The sequence below is a fragment of the Diadema setosum genome, chromosome 20 (assembly GCF_964275005.1).
Source record: "Diadema setosum chromosome 20, eeDiaSeto1, whole genome shotgun sequence".
In the NCBI taxonomy this organism is placed as follows: Eukaryota; Metazoa; Echinodermata; class Echinoidea; order Diadematoida; family Diadematidae; genus Diadema; species Diadema setosum.
In genome coordinates, this window is record NC_092704.1 from 35998 (window position 1) to 54388 (window position 18391).

The following is an 18391-nucleotide window of genomic DNA, read 5'->3' on the forward strand; positions in this document are numbered from 1 at the left end:
CCTTCAGGTCACCTCAGGATGACTACATCAAGGATAAGGGTATTTATTGATCTTGAGCCTCTGAGACTGCCGCTTCCTGTATGGCTCTTGTTTTATGATCAAGTATTTCTTTTTTAAAGCTCACCTGACCCAAAGTCTCAGGTGAGCTAAAAATGCAATCATTCATTGTCTGGCATCATTAATTGTTGTTTTTTTTCACAATTTCAGCTTTTTCTGAAGAAAAAAAATGTTACAAATTATCACCAAACTTTAGCAGGTAGCATTCCAGGGATGATAGGTGTGTGTCCTTGGCATCTTTATTTCATATGTAAAAGTCATTCCAAAGCACTTACGCCAATTGAGTTAATTTGACATTGAAAAAAAAACGAGAATACAAAACTTTGATGGCTGCTATTTTCATTTAGTTACTTCATAATACATTGGCTTGTCATATTTTCTGTGTTAAGATTCACTCATGAGAAAAATGATTTGATACATGTGATGTTTAGGGCTTCTCCAAGGACATCAAATTGGCCAAATCTAGCTATGCAGGCTACATCAAGGACTACGAGGGCGCCACACTGATGGGCTGTCAGCTCAATCCACGCATCCCCCACAGAGAGTTCTCTCTCATCATCCACAAACAAAAGAAGGTATGTTTATACATCAGTGATTCATTACTTGACATTATCTGACAGAGTTGCTGTAGTCTGATGTTCCATAGTATTGATAGATCATGCAGATTTCTTCATTTCTCAAAGCTTCACAGTGAATAGAGTAGAGAAGGTATTACGTAAAGTCTAACATTTGTGATGACATGTAAAGCAGGTCACTTCAAGCTGAACCAATGTTGTGTGTTGTCAGAACATCCTGATGTAAGGAAAAGATGCTGCAGCAGATGTAGATCTTGGAGCTCCCGTGAGTCTATCAATCACAGCCTGTGTGCAAAAAACAAAAACAAAGAAAGACCCCATTTCCTTACTGTGCCAGTGATATGGAAAATGCATTGAAAAGTAGCTGTTTACCTCTGATGCACAAGTAGCAGGTGTGAATTTTTAAAACCCTGCAGATTGTGTCTACATGACCAACAATGGTATCAGTCAAGCATTTCATGTCACCAAAAAAGAAGCAGAGTAGTGCTAGACATACATCACACCTTGATGAACTAATTTATAGTGATTCTAGGAAATGAAACTGAAACATTTGTGAGGGAATCGTTTTTGTTTTGATGGTGGTGTGGTGTTCTTAAAGGTAGGGAATCCCATTTGCATGCCTTAAATGAAGAGTTGTATAAATACAGTGGTATGTTGAAGAGAGTATCATTTTAGAAACTCCCATAAAGTATTGAAAGTGGAAGGTAACATTTAGTACATTTTTATTGACCGTTAGCTTTTGAATGGAATTTTTTTCGGGGCTCACCGTAAATTCCAGTACATTACTAGGGTACCTTTGCAGACCCATGCACTGCATGTGTGTCCATCATGTATATTTTGTGAAGAAAGTTCATCAAAACTTACAAACATTTCTATATACATTCTTGCTACACACTCTGTATGTTATTACATCAGCTCTTGTACTTTTAGATTTGTGTTTACAGACAAAAAAAAAAAAAAAAAATACAGAAGACTGCAACAAAAAGGCTTAAGTGTGGCTGACACACAGAACTACTGAGTAGTTGAGTTTTGTGCATTATTCAAATTGTAGATAACTGTTGACTTCCAAATTTCTCAGCAGTGGCCTAAACAAGTCCCCTGAGGTTCATATTGAATGTTTTGCTGCATTTTGGGAGGTCTGTAAAAGGTATCCCCTACCTTTAATAGAAGGTCACTGAAACATTTCTAGTGAGGCATAATGGTGTCACTGTCTGTGTCTTTATCATTGTGTTTGAACAGATTGTCAAGAAGCTGATAGAGAGAAAACAAGAGGAGGTGAGGAAGGTCTACCCAGGATTGACTTGTTTCAAGGAAGGAGTGCGACAGATTCCTCTGGAGAGTATTCCTGGACTAGGTCAGATTTCACACAATGGATTTAAACTAAATTATTTCTGTCAAGCTGTGACATGTACAAATGTTTAGATATGTTGAATAGGGTCAGTGCTTTACTCAGTAATCACACTAATTCACAGTGACTACATTATATCTTCAGGTGAGAATCATAAGGGCATTATATTGCCACTAAACCCAGTGTTCAAGGCAATTTAATGTCCTTCTCATTCTCAGCTGACGATAAGTGTAAGTGTCTTTATACCTGGTACTACTCAGTCGAAATCTCTGCCTACCAACTGAGTGACTGCAAAAGATGATACTTTATGAAGGCCTGTGTAATTTGCCCTCCAATACACCACTGAGTATCTTCCAATTGAAAGCAGTTAAATGCAGCTGTTTGTTTTGATGAGTATCTGAATTGAAATTATATAATACACTCATCTTATTTCATATTCTGTATTTTTGTCTGGGTCATTGTAGTTACAATTCACTGTGCAGAGATTGCTGATTTAAACTAAATGACCATATTCATGCAGTAGGAGGTACCTATATCCCACTGTGCTATTATTTACCTCTTCGATTAATGCAGATTTTAGGTTCAGTTTTTTGAGTGCCGTTTTATGTAAAGTTACTTCAAACTTTCATTTTAAGTCACTTTGAGCTTAGTGTGGAAGTACAGAAATATGACATGTGTATGCACACTTGTATAAAAATACCTTGAGTCAGAACTTCTTTACTTCACTCATCAATCATACTTCTCTCATCATCCTACTTGTGTGGGTTTGTGTGTGTTTTCTTCTCTTTTTTTTTTTTTCTTTTTTTTTTGGCGGGGGGGGGGGGGGCGGGGGGAGGGAGGGGAAGAGGGATATCAAACGGTTTCTCCTTATGAGGGACCCATGAATTTCAATCTAGGAAAGCCATCAATAGAGTACTGTCAGAGACAGGTATCCCTCAAAAACAAGCAAACAATCACTAGACATGCATACTTTCTACATGGGATATTCCTTTTCCTATTTGGGGTACTGTAATACGAGGAATGTTTGCGTGCATTGTGATTTCACAAATTTCATGAGAGCCAAGATTCGCAAAATTAAAATGCACGCAAAAGTTCTTGTCTATACTATATGCATTGAATGTTACAGGCAACTTGCGAAGATTTCCTGCTGCGAACATATTGTGTTTACAGTATATCCCTGACGACACTCCATGCTGACAGTGACTGTACATTTCAGTCATGGCTATCTAGTCTTGCTTGTGTGATATCATTGTGACTTTTATCACTTGCTTTATCCTGGTTTTATGAACTTAGCTCTTACTGGGCTTTGTTCACTGATTAATGGAGATGTGTGACAACTAGTGTCCAATAGATAGAGATGAGATAACCTAATTCCCATATTGTGTCACCATGGCCTCCTGGTTGGTCATGGGCAAGTTGCTACAGCTTAGTGGGCTGGCTAACTTGCAATTATTATACAGTCAAGTTTTAAGGAATTATCTGAATGCTGATGAAGTAGCACAGCAGGTTACATCCTAATACCAGGGCGCACAAAGGGTTAATGGGTTAATAATGGAAGTGCTCATTGAATTAATTTCATCATTGTTATGGCATACATGTACATGCTTGCCAATCTTTTAGCACCAACAGATTGCTTTAATGAAATAATTTGTCTGTTTAAGACTATATTGAGGAATCTCTTATATTACACTAAGACTTGTACAGTATCGGAATGTGTTTTGGATTTTTACTTGTATGCCCAAGATCAAAAGAAGTTCAGCTATATTATGTATCAGCTCAAATTGAATCTCAATTCTTCATCTTTTCACCTTAGTGGAGGCAGGATGGCGTCCTGTAAGAGAAAAGCCCAAAGTTGCTCCATTGTCTGAAGAACAAGTCCAGACTTCATTCAAAACCATCCTTACAGCTGTAAAGGTCTGTTATCACCATTTCTTTGCTTCTATACCATGATAGAGACTACTTGCTCACTTACATGTATATACAAGATAAAGACGACATAAAGACTAGATGAAATCAGCATGTTACAATCTGAATCATTGACACGAGATATGTAATACAGTGCACTCCCATTATAACGAACACGGCTATAACGGAATTCCGGTTTCAACGAAATAAAAACTCAGGCTGCAACATGTATTTTTATTGTTTAGCTGTTCAGTTACAGCGAAATTTCAATATAACAAAAGAACACTGCCGGTCCCGAGGACTTCATTTTAACGGGAGTCCACTGTACCTAAATTAATTGCTGCTTAGATTGCAGTTCTACAACTTTTGTATGAAATGGTACTCTAGATTTTAACGGTCAACGCACAAAATTAAGTATTATATCTGGACATAAAACAGAGTTCTTTTTTTATTGTTTGTTTTTATTGTTATTGTTAGTATTATTATCATTATAATCAGGATCATCATCATCATTACTATTACTTTTATTATTGTTTTCACAAGAACTTTTGCCTACTACTATGCTGGCAGAAGTAGTACACTGTAAAAGTGGAAATTTTCGCGGTGTTGAAATTTTCGCGCATTTTGCGCAACCAGAAACTAACGCGAAAATAAAAGCACGCGAAGATTTTTGCTTGCCATATGTTCCTGTGTGTGATGTCTTGATTACGCGGAATCAAAAACGTGCGAAACTCTTCTTACCCGGCCAAGCGCGAAAAAATTAGTCGCACGAAAATATCCGCTTTTACAGTATACAGCAGTCTCAAAGTGTAAAGAACTTGTATGTGAATCAATATTCCTGGAACAAAGAGATTTCTTCTAACTGATTGACAAATTTGCCTTCATCAAAAATGAATAAACACCAACCAATTATTCAATGTCTGAGTAATAGCCATAATAAGCAAATCATCTGTGGGCATACAGTGTACATATGCATTCATGTGCCCGTGAGTTTTTCATTGCTATTACTCAGACAATGAATAGTCTGTGTTTATTATCATTGATGAAGGGGAATTTGTCAATCAATTAGCAATAAAATCATTGGTTTGTGACAATTTCTTCATACCAACAAGTTCTAATAACAGTTTACAAACCAAAGTATTGATAATGGTTATTGCTTCAACAGAATCATAACAGCGCTTGGCCCTTCCTCAAGCCAGTAGAGAAGTCTGAAGCTCCAGACTACTATGAACATATCAAGTACCCAATGGGTGAGTCATTCAATACAGTATGTGCAGAATGGAGACCATTGCTTTCTGCTGAAGGCTAAACCTTATCAAGGCGGGGGGTGGCTGGAAGGCCCCCTTCAATGTGCACAGTTATACTAGGTATTTTGCCATTACCAGAAGCTAATGACGTGATGTCTTATGACTTTTATTTTTCAACTCTCAAGCACCTTTGGATACCAAATTTGCTACACCCAGGCATTCGGCTTCAAAATTAGGAATAGAGATGTGCATGCATGTCGGACCAAAGCTTGTGCAAAAACATTTATTCATGTACAGTTTCAATGCTTACTGTGCTTTCAATCAAATTTCATAAAAGCATGATTATTTTTGTCTTAGACTCATGGTTAAGCTTTTTTTTATGTGTCAGCTGAACAAACGCGGAAGTGCAGCAGAAAATTGCATAGAAGGCCTATTATTTATTTATTTTTTTTACTTGTTCTCTGATGAAAGCGGAAAGTGGCACCAGAAATATAAACTACCCTCCACTTTTCAAAATGTGATGCCAGGTGTGTACATGGTCATTTGTGCATGCATATGTTTGTTTAGGAAATAAAATGCAAAATCGTACCTGTTATTATTTCTAAGAATTTGCTCATCTTTTTTTTTTCTGACATTGATGATGTACAGTGGAAGTGTGTAGTATGTTTCTGTGTTTTGCTCTGACGTTTTATAAGGATGTTATTATAGATCATTAATATGTCGTCTCTTGATTAATGCATGCATTTGGTGATATCAGTGTCACTGTATCTGTAAGAAGCACAGTATTCATGACTCGGTTCAATCCATTACAGTAAACTCTGAGCTTAGAAATATCCATATTAAGCGCCTGTATTATATTATTACTGTTATTATTATTATTATTATTATTATTTTCATTAATACAACATACCTATGCCTAACCTCTATAGATGTAGGAAGTCTATTCTAATGCATAATTCCAGAAGAAAGTCATGCTAAAAAATCTACAGGACATGGAAATGACTCCAGTCATTTGAGGCTCCAAAGGGATGGCACGTAATATGTATGATTTAATGACTCTGTAGGATGTTTGTCATCAAGGGATTCAAATGTGAGTTCTCTTTTGCTTTTGAGACAATGACATCAATGTCAGTTACTTCAGAAAATCTTTCGTCTGTGTTTTCTTTTAGACCTAAAGACAATGACAGAGCGGTTCAAAAGCAAATACTACAGTTCCAGAAAACTGTTCATTGCTGACATGCAGCGAATCTTCAGCAACTGCAGAGCCTACAATACTGCTGATACAGAGTATGTTCGCTGTGCCAACACTTTGGAACGCTTCTTTATGAACAAGATCAAGGAACTGGGTCTTGTGGACAAATGAGGAATTTATCTACTCCATGGTGCCGTCAGCTTTCAACTTCTTGGCCATGCTTTTACTGACCCGAATACATCAACAAAACAGTAGGTCATAGGGTTACACAATGTTGAGTACATAAGACTAGCATGTATGAGACAAATGGAACAAGGCAAGTATGTGGCTAGAAATGTGTCATTATTTGTGACTTTGTCTTCTCTTGATGATGTCTCATGCACAAACTGACTTCACTGTGGGGGACAGCTGTGAGTAGCAGAATGAAACCAGTGTTTGTAGAGCTATATGGGATGAGATTGAAAGTGATATGGTTGTGCCTTGGACTAGAGTGCCTTGTGCAAGAAAGCTGTCCTTTTTTTTTTTTCATATTGCTTTGTTTTGATGTACATAGGAGGAGTGGTTTAATTGATGCATGCTCAATATCTACATTTCAATAGGTCTTGTAGAATACTACAGCTCATGGGTTCAGAAAAAAAAAAGTGCAATGGAAATCACATATTGCAGGATGGGTTTGGGAAACAAGTTATTCTCCTGTTTAAGCTCTTGCTATCCAATCACCCAACACAAAGCCCTCACTTTGCCATTTGGGAATTACACTAAACCATGCATTATAGAGCTCTATGATACCATGTGATATCAATCCATGGCAACTTGTACAAATGCACTACAAGAAGAAGAGACATAGCAGTAGTCAAAGTAAATCTGTAGTCCCATAGTTGGGCAGATTCACAGGAACAAGCATTATTGCAGGTATTCATTCTGCAAGGTAATCTGCAAGCTAGACCTACATATCAAATCACAATGCCTGTGGCCTTATCAAAGCCCAGAAAAAGGCAGTACTGTTTGATATTGACATCAAGGTGTTTCGTTACACTTTTCAAGTGAACAGTGTATAAAATGGGAAATCTCATGCAAATACATTTATTTTCTTCTGTCTCAATCTGTCAAACACACGCTAACACACACACACACACACACACACACACACACACACACACACTCACACACATGCTGTACACGTGTACAGAATCGCATAGTGGGAGAGTATGTGAGGGGCATCTGGAAGGTGGAAGGTGATTCTCCACACATGTGCTGCATTGGGTAAGGGAAGAATGAGAGTGCTGGAAATGACACAAGCACAATGTCACCTTTCAGTGTATGAATTTTTCATTTCCCTACAAACATTTTATGCACAATGAAAAAGGTTCTTCACCATGCAATCAGGACACTTCAGTTTTTTGGATTGGATAAAAAATGATCATTCTTGTACGGAAAATGAAATCCATGTGATCTCTGGGTTCAGCTTTCATTTTTAGATATTCATGAGGGACATTGCAGGAAATGGTTTTTCCAAAAATATACCCTGCATATTTTAAAGCAGGCTGTGGTTCCAATAATACTGTGGAAATAAAGCTGTAAAACTGTTGTTATAATTATCAGTGCTGTTGCCCATTGGTTGTGTTGCACTGTAGCATGATGACATCTCTTACCATTTGTGACGTTAAACTGCCTCAAGTTTCATTTCACGAGAGAATATAACCTTGAAATGTTTAATAGCCGTTTTACACACAACCCCTCAAAAAGGAAGGTAGAGAGACTAAGATGGTTTGATATATAAAGTGCAATGTATCATTGCACACTACAGGGACTATTATCAATTATGAAACACCTGAAGAGATCCTTGTCATTTGATTGGTTGTTTGACATTGATCATTCGGCCCATTTCACTCTGACGTCGTCATGCGTGCAATTTTGACTCCATTTACTGTGCAAATTTGGATCCATACGATTTGCTCCATTACACACTCGCTGAGAGCCCGGCACACTACGCGTATTAAACACTTGCGTTTGCAGTGTGTGTATGTGACAGCACGCTGGCGTAAAGCGCTCTGTGAGCACTCTTGCAATCTCGGATTCTCTCTTGTTTCTAAATCAATAAAACATCAAATGACAAGGATCTATTTAAGGCGTTATATAAAACAAATAATAAATGTTTTTCATTCATGCAATGGACACAATATTTCATTCGGTGAAAGATGAAATGTTTGATCCATTCAAGGAGGCTGTGCCTCATTGAATGGATCATTTCATCTTTCACCTTTGAAATACATGTATTCTGTCCATTGCACTCATAAACATTCATTATTAATTTGTATATCACATTATAATGGGTATTCCCTAAAGAGGTCTTTTGCATTGTTTTTATTGTCTTGGTGTGTACTGATGTCAATTTTTTTTTTGACAGAAAAGGATAAAGTCAAACTGTCTTCTACTACATGTAGATTAAAGTCACCATTGCTCTTATTTGTCCTGTATTTTTCTTAAGAGCATGTTTCTACAGGGGACACCTTGTAGTGTATCTCCTCGTATCACCTTGCATCACCTCATATTTTATGACTACCAGAACTGTTCCTACTTAGCAATAAATACGTGGTGATGCGAGAAGATGCAAGAGAACTTGCTGTGAACTGGAAGTCGCATATTTTACAGATGTGGTTGCAGGGCGTGCGGTATGGGACAGTGAACAAAATGATCAAGATGGCACAAACTAGATCGGGAGGTGAAATGTGCATTAGTATTTCCACTTTTGTATTGTTCTCACTGCCAGTCAGAGAGTAAGGAGTCAAGTTCAATCTGCTGCTTTGAGAAGAAGGTGGCTGAATGTTTTGCATAGGGAGATGAAGCATGTATGATAGGCTACATAACAGCATTCTGTCGGCATTCCGTTTTGTTTTGGCGTCCAAAAATGAAATGCCCCTCACTACTAATCTGTCATCTGCCATCGCTTGAAAATCAAAAATTGCTGCAGATCCATTCTCCAACATATAATTTATTCAAACAACAAGAAACAAGTTAGTGTACAAGTATCTGGTGGTTCAAGCCATGAAACAAGAAGTAACAGTACGCAGTACTAAGTGTACAGTGTAGACTGTATAGTGCATGTATTGTATAGGACTACAACACACAAGATGCGTTAGCGCTGTGAACGCAAAGCAGGTGTGTGACCATACGAATAACGCTGGCAAAATTTCCCAATAATTTTAGAGTTCCCGGACTGGTACATGGCAAATTTCGCTACACCGCAAATTTTGCTTCCAGATGTGTGTCTACTGACAAATCGTCCCTCGCATCACCACGCATCAACCACCTCAAAAAGTGGATGACGGAGCACCTCGCATCACCGCGCATCGGCCACTACTCGATGTGTTTCTACTGAGGAAAAATTTGAGGTGTTACTGCACATTGCTGCGCATCACCGCGTACCACTGCAAATCACCTCGCATCGCCTCGCATCACCTCGAATTTTCATTTGCTCTGTAGAAACATGCTCAATGTCAAGCCCAGTGTTCCAGGAATTGATACACTGTACAAGGAGTACAAAACTGCAAAGTGACAACCAGTGCATCCCTTGAGTTATAGTGTGGACTGAAGTCTCAAACCCCCATTAGAAATATGCAGGTTGCTTGTTACTCCAGATTGTAAAAATAGTGACTGAATTACTGACCTTGACCGATAAACATGGCATGTCAAGCAAGACAGGTATTAAAAGGAAAATGCTTGCTATGCATCTGCCCCAGGTTTTTCATAGTCTTGAAGGTGTGTGCTTGGATCATTATAAATGTATGTTCTGGACTGTTAAAAAGTTGTTTGATTAGAGAGATGATATTCTCATTACATGAGCTGAACAAGTGTGATGATGCAGCGTGGTCAACAGACTGTTGGAATTGCCTCTTGTGTGTGTACTTGTACATTGAATAGCCAACTCAGACTATTTTTTAGTTGTTTCCTGTAATGCCGTTTACTACAAATATCCACCTACCGCATTACAAATAGGTTGATGCCATCTAAACTCATTCCTCCAAACAAGAATGTGTACATATGTATTTTGTGTTCTTTGAAAGAATACTTGTACATTGTACATGTACAGTGCACTCCTGTTATAACGAACACGGTTTTAACAAACTTATGGTTACAAGGAAGTGAAAATTCAGGCCGCAGCTTTATCCGTTCTTTGTATTTCTGTTGTTCATTTGTTCAATTATAACAAAACTTCAATATAGTGAAAGAAAACTGCCGTCCCGAGGACTTTGTTATAACGCGAGTCCACAATACATAATTTATTTACACATTTCAGAGCAAAGAACCAATAGTTTATGGCCGCATCATTTTAGCCTCCTTTTCCAAACTGATTTGAGATTGCCCTACACTGGATTTCTCAGTGAAAGAAGTTGTGTACCACAGATTATGATTGAATGTATATCATTTGACTTTGAATGTACAGTGTGTATTTTACTAGGTATCCTTGAATGTCCAAGAATTCCATCATAATATGCAGACCAATATAATGTTCAGCATTGTGCATATGTGTGAATAAATTATTGTTTTGTTACAAAAGGTACTGTAATGCTGTGTGGCGTACACTCTATCGTGAAACTTGGGTAAGGCACACTGTTACTCCCGTGCAGTACAAAACATTTCAGAGAATGTGTATGTATGTATGTATATGCTGTACACATCGGCCTTGAGATGGCAAAACAATGTAAGTTGAAAATTCATGAAAATTGACTTGGTCACATATTTCAGCTTATTTTAGTATAATCTAACTCTTGACCAAATCTTGAAATCTGAACCCATTCCGTTACTGAGATATGATGCTCCCTCCCATTGGAAATTGTTGAAATTTTGGTGGCAAAACAATGTAAGCGGCGATACGCTTGCCCCTGCTTCTCAACACACGATGGGCATGGACTTTGCAAAACAATGCATCTACATGCGTTACATTGTTTTACCATCTCAATGTTTACGCAGTAATAGACTGCCCAGCCGCGCGCATATTGACATTTCTAATACATTATACGCGCGCAAGTGATCGAGACCTACATTGTTTTGCCATATCAATGGCGATACTGTGGTTACATTGAGACAGAATGTATGTTTTGAAAAATGTATGTTTTTGCAAATGAAGAGTTTGTTTGCAAAAACCGATAAGTCCATATTTCTGCCCCTGGTCGTTGCCAAATGGAGATATTTGTGATGAAAGGTCAAGAAAAATAAAGAGAATAAGAAAATTTTTGCTTCTTTTGACCATAACTTCAAAAATATACCTTTATATGTAGTGACCAATATATCATTTAAAAGGTATTATTTTGTACCTTATGACAGAGATCTTACTTCAAAAATGGACTTATCGGTTTTTGCAAACAAACCCTTCAAATTATTCTAAAAATAGAGTGTCTAGTGAGACCAATTTGGATGCACTGTATTACTGATAGTGTTGGTCCTTCTAGGGTAAGATATGAAGAGTTTGTTTGCAAAAACCGATAAGTCCATATTTGTCAAATGGAGATATTTGCGATTAAAGGTCAAGAAAAATAAAGAAAATAATAAGAAATTTTTTGCTTCTTTTGACCATAACTTCAAAAATATACGTTTATATGTAGTGACCAATATATCATTTAAAAGGTATTGTTTTGTACTTTATGACAGAGACCGTACTTCAAAATCTTCAAAAATGGACTTATCAGTTTTTGCAAACAAACTCTTCATATGAAGTGTTGAATGAAAACACAAAAAGAACTATAGGTTGGCAAAACTTCAAACTTGATTTACTGGAAATGAGGTTAGACGTTGATACATTGTTTTGCCATCTCAAGGCCGACATGTGTAAACTGTAACCACATCAAGATGTATCCTTGTCTGGATATTGTGCATGTGACAGTAGGCGTTTTCACATCAGCCCGATAAAAATCCAAGCTCGAGAAATTTTTCGAGATAGCGAGTAAGTGCGCTATTTCATTTCTTATTCACATCAGCCCGAATTTTTGTCGAGCTAATTCGACAGCTGAGTATGGGATGTGCAAACAGCATAAGTAATGTGTGTGCCCTCTCAAAAATTCCTTGTGATTTGTGTGCAGTTTGCCTCAATCGATCGGGTCACACACGCTAGGCATGATGGGATGCATCGCGCTAATTTCTCAAGTCGTTTTCACATTATCAAATAGCGTACTACTATCCCGCTATTTCAGAAATTTTCCGAGTTGGACTCAAGAAATTTTCTCGATCAGAGCGATACAACTAGCGCGTTAATTTGTGTTCACATTATCAAATAGCACACTATTTCGCTATTGGGAAAATTTCCCAAGTAGAAAATAGCGCACTATTTCGAAACATCGGGCTGATGTGAAAACGCCTAGTGAGAAATAATATTTTGATAGACAGAGGTCCTGGATAATAAAACATTTCCTACTTCATTGTAAATACCATAGCTGATTAAAAGTCTGCCTTAGTTATTAAAAATAGGCTGGTATCCAGAAATAGAGTACAGTGTCACCTTGTCAGTAATTACGAATGCACTGTAGGTGTGTCCATACAATTTATAGATTCTCATTTTATACAATATCACCCTGAGACTAGTCAAATTACATTGTACATGTACAGTGCACTTTCGTTTGCAGAGAATTTACAGTACATGTACAATGCATCAGGTTATGGCAGACAAAAATAATATTCATTCAATGCATGGAGAAATTTCTTGAACACATAAGCAGGACTAAGACATTACTTGTACACATGTAGAAAAGGATGTCAATTAGACGTGTGGGAGAACCAGCTTGTCTTTAATGGAGTGGTCACATCATCCTACAACCATACATGTGTTTAATGATTTAGAGGTTGCTTTAAGATTCCACACACTCTGTGTGAACATGTAAAAAGCAGCTTTCGAAGCAAACATTTGTCTCCTGAATGATGGGCTATAAACATCCACATAAGTCAACAGATTTTCTCTGGTCCTGTGTATGTCAACTTTACACAACATTCATTGTACTTCAAGTGGAATTGTGAAAGATTCTTGTCTTAAAAGAATTATTTTATCCTTACAAAAAGGCAAGATTATTACCTATAGTCCATGTACTGTATGGCATAACCTTATAACAGAAAAGAAACTACATGTACATACAATGTCCATGTACTGTACATCACTGTTAGACTTTCCACCGGCACAGACCAAAGAAATGAGCCCTTACATACAATATTCTTTATCACAGGCATCTATAACAGTGTATTAAAACATTCCAACTGGCTACCTACACATATCACTCCCTCTGACGGTTACAGACCGAGTACCAAATTGTAATGATTATGCATCACTCTAACCCAAGTACTGTACCAACGGTATCACAAGTTGATCTTTCCACATATTCTTGCACAATCAGAGGTAATGACTAATGTATCAGTACATGTATATACACGTAGTACAGTGAAACCTGTCTATAGCGGCCACATAAGGGTGACAAAAAAGCTGGCTGCTATAGTCGAGTTCTTTCACTTGCTTTTTTTCTAGGAGGGATTTGTTTTTATTGGTGATATACGGCATGTGGCCGCTATAAATAGGTGGTCGCTATGAAAGACAAGTTTGATTGTATTAACTTACACGTGTATATTACTTATGGCAAGGAGCTTCAAACAGTTCTAGAGATTTCTAAAGGCCGTGTCACACCTTTCCATGCAAGCTTTGCATGCTACTTGCAAATAACAAATTTTGCAACCTGGAGGTCCCAGCAGATGACCCTCACATGACCTGCAACTGACAGTACCTAATCCTATCACGTATCTCACCCATAGTTACCCGGAGTTGTGCATGCAAGTCCTCTTTACCTGCAGCCAAGTTTTGGCCCTGTCATACCTTTCCGGGCAAGAAAATGTACCTGGGCTTGATGTGTGTTTGGATTTCCCTACACGCAGGACAATTTTTTGCAGGTGGACAAGGATTTGAGGAAGTTTCACATGTGTCTTACCTGCTGGACCCGTGCTACTTATGTTTAGAGAGCAACTACCAAGTCTCACGCATTGTGAGTGAGACTCAAGCATTTAGGGTCTGTCTCACGATCTCACGCATGACACCCATTTTTCTCACGCATTGGGAGCATAGCTTAAAGGATGAAAGTGAGAGTTGCAATTAAAGGCATATTTCCCTTTTGTCTTTCAAAATAAGTAAAAAATAGTCACTTAAGTATGCACTAGCTTGCACCATTAAGAGCTAAAAATTGATAAAGCTCCCTACCGTGGGAGGGCGGACACCTCCCTCCCACACCCTTCTCTCGCTCAGTCACTTCACTCCCTCGCTCAGGCACATGCGCGCGCCGAGATGCTGAGTCATGAAAATCTCACTCATAAAAATTTTTTGAACTTGGCATCTAGAATTTCTATGTACAGACTCTATGTTCTACTTGAGTCCATTCCGTATGACCTGCGTGTAGGCGCATGGATGGCAAGTGAGGGCTAACAACTCCGTGGAGGAATTCCTCTGAAGGAATTTGATATGGCAGACGTCCAACTGAATGCCATGCAGATGACACGCGCTTGCGGCGCAAAAGTATAGATCCACGGGCAACTTACATGCTTCAAGCGGGTCAACTGCCTTTGACTTGTGGCATCTACAAGTGTTCGCGTGCTTCCTACTGGTGTTCTGCGTGGACCTGTGCAGGCAATCTCCAGGACTCGACCACAAAAGTTTTGGTCATGCTCAAAGCTTGGCTGCAGAAAATCAGACTTGCATGCACACCTCCGGGCAACTATGGGCGAGAAACGCGTTATGTACTGTCAGGTGTGGGCCAACTGCTGGGAGGTTCGGGTAGCAAAAAAAAAAAAACCCACAATGCTTTCCCTGTAAGTAGACATGGTGTGACAAGTCCTTTAGCATGCTCAAAACTTGTTCCAGGTGAGTCGCGGGGGTTTGCTTGCAGAGGTACACGTAGAACACCAGTAGCAGCAGCACCTCGCAGGCAACTCCCATGCAGGTACTTCGCAGCCCCCGTATGTCGCTCGTAGCTGAAAATGGGATAGGTTTTGAAGCTCTCGCCAGTACAGTGAATACACGCAAGTAGCAGGTAAGTACATTTGTATACTGCGCCTAGCAGGTACAGTGTACGTACTAGACGCAAGTACGGAACTCGCCAACATCCTTGTCCACCCGCAGAAAATTTTCCCGTGTACTGGAAAACCCCTACTCGCAACAAGCCCATGTAGCTTACTCAGAAAGGTGTGACAGGGCCTTTAAGATTCCTTAATTTGGAGGGGGGGGGGGGGCATAATGCCCATATGAACAAACTGATAATTGATATCCTTTCATCCTAGGGATGCAACCTGACAAGTTTGGTGAAAATCCGTCATGGGGTTTTAAGAAAAACATGAAAATATAAAGTTTATACTCAACAGATGCTGGATGAAGAGCAATCACAAAGGCTCACTTGAGCCTTTGACTCTGTGAGCTAAAAAAGTTATGCTGATGACTTACTTCTGTGCAATGATTTGTGATCTGTAATTTAAAATCTTTCAAATTAAAATATGTGCAACAGGAAATTGGAAAAAAAAAGAGACAATTATTCCTCCATAAAAGATAATATAGATTCTCCTAAAAAGATATGCACAGCCACTCCCTCTAAAAAAACAAGAAATCATGATACAGTACAGTTGTACATTTGTATATGAAAAATATATGCCAGATTAGTATAAAATAATCTTTCCATATCTGTTACATATGTTACATATTTGATTTTATATGTACAAACTCTAGCAAGACCATACAGTGAGTCTTTATGGTAGATTGCTCTGCCAGTATGAAAGTTAGCATGTCTGAGTTAGGGGCTGTTATACAAGCAACAGGGTTATAATGATTTTTTTTTTTTTTAATTACATTTTTGTGACATCTGCTTACTACATGTAGTTTCTAATGCTGTGTATATACCATGTTCCTGGCAGCCACGACAGTTTCAGGCCACTGTGGACAAAAAGGGATGGACATGAGACAATGTGGTGGGAAGGGATGGGCAAACGTGATAGGCCATGACTGGTGTGGATGCCATGTTGGGTCTTTCAACTGTCAAAAAAATTGCCTCGGCAGTCCCTGTGCTAACGAGAAACCTTTTAGGCCATAATAAAACAGAGTGAATGCAACAAAGCATGACAGGCCGTAACAAAACTTGGCGGTGGTCCGCAGTGGAATGCGATGGAAAATAATGTGTAGTCTATCCTCACTGGAGCGAACTGGAACGAACAAGACTAGAATATGGAGGGGGAAAAACATGAGAATATCCTATCTACCCATGGTGCACTGCATTTCAAGCAAACGGCTCTCCCCATGGCGCACTGCATTTCAAGCAAATGGCTGCCTTGGCTGCCGGGAACATGGTGGAAACATAGCATTAATAAACTAAAGCATGCACATTTACCACATATTTTGCAGTCTCACTATATTTGCCATTACTTGTTATCTAAAAGTGAAGAGTGACTTGGAGATTGGTTATCTTTGACCTAATGGCAGTCATTCACTTAAAAAAAACAAAAACAAATACATTGTATAATTTTTGCAGCATTACTGAAGCCATCCATCTATTTGCCAAATGTTATGCATTTGTTTATTTTTATGGTTTCTGTTTTACTTTGTTTTACTGACCACAAATAGTACATCAATTACAATGTACATTAATTGAAGTGTACATACTATGCTTGTATCATTCACAAAAAGCATATAATGAGAAAATGGTTTGTGGAAATTAGCACTGCATTACATTTAGGATAACGAACATGCAAGTATCCAACATTTTGATCCACATGTGAAATAAAACTACATGTACATGTACAGTGTCTATGACTCGCACCATGTCTGATCCTCACAAATGTGGTCTCAGAATGTGTGGAAAATATCGGAGGAAAAGAGAATGAAAGATAACAGGAAAGCCACTGCAATTGCGGCAGCTGAAGAAATTGCATCTCATGACCATAACAGGCTAAAAAAACAAAACAAAACAACATACCATGGAGCAGATTATACACAAGAAATGTGGTGTGTACCGTTATAGTGTAGGATTCCAGGCTTGCTTGGTCAAACACATTTTACATTAACATGTTCAAACCATGCAAAATACATGTACGTGTACTGTATTTGCATGACTGGACAGAAATGCATTTACCTCAACCCTTTAATCAAGCAATGTGACAATATGCTAGCCTCAAATCAGTTGTGTAATATGTCAAGCATCTATCAAGGCTATAAAATGTTGACTTTAGAACACAGGTTAATCCAACACTGCTTGTAAGGCTTGATTGCAAGCTGATGAACATAAGGACTTTTTTCTATTGTTTAATGAGGTACACCAGTATTTTATCCGCGCCTAGAGCACTCTGCAGAGTGGATTTGGCGCTATATAAATCATATCAATTATTATTATTATTATTATTATTTTTCAAAGGACAACTTATTTTTCCACATCAAATAAATATATATTTTTTTGTCATTGTCCCTTCATCCCAGGTCTTAGTAATGACTGTTTAGTAATGACTGTACAGCCCTGGTGATAAACAGATGGAGTAAAAAGAAAAAAATGATAATAATAACAATCAAATACAATCAAATACATACAATGTAATAAAGAAAAAATGTAGAGAAAATATTATGTAGAAGACTTGCATATATAAAAAATGGGGAGCGAATACAGCTTCCAAGTGTATTCAAATTGAGTATGAAATTGCATGCTCACTCTAATATCGAGATACTTGTATATAAATGATGTCTTTTTAAATGACAATCAAATTCAATGTACACTCATGATTACCAAATTGTCTAGCAATCACTTTCAACAAACCATATGCACTGTAATGTTACATTGTATTTAACACTGTCAGTATCACCATACTGTCATGTAATCTCTTTTTTTCAATTGATAAAGATGAATGAACACAATACCAAATAGAGTGACCCTCTTCAACAGTCAAATGAGAGTAGGAAATGTACTTCTTTAAACTGACAGAATACAAGCAAAAAGATGATTTTTTTTTTTTAATGCGCAAACACAATTTGTACATGCACATGTAACTGTGATATACATTGTATGTTATTCTAAACATC

The 18391-nt window shown here is 38.1% G+C and overlaps 1 protein-coding gene across 1 annotated transcript in view; it reads left to right on the top strand.

Annotated features, from left to right (window-relative positions):
* Positions 1 to 11393, top strand: part of LOC140243314 (histone acetyltransferase KAT2A-like) — a 42219-nt gene extending 30826 nt beyond the window's left edge. The window contains exons 14-19 of the mRNA XM_072322986.1: positions 489 to 632; positions 1872 to 1986; positions 3794 to 3894; positions 5051 to 5135; positions 6302 to 6575; positions 9532 to 11393. Coding sequence (XP_072179087.1) covers positions 489 to 632; positions 1872 to 1986; positions 3794 to 3894; positions 5051 to 5135; positions 6302 to 6495 — 639 coding nt within the window. The 3' untranslated portion in view covers positions 6496 to 6575; positions 9532 to 11393. The remainder of the gene's footprint in view (positions 1 to 488; positions 633 to 1871; positions 1987 to 3793; positions 3895 to 5050; positions 5136 to 6301; positions 6576 to 9531) is intronic.
* The last annotated feature ends 6998 nt before the right edge of the window (positions 11394 to 18391 follow it).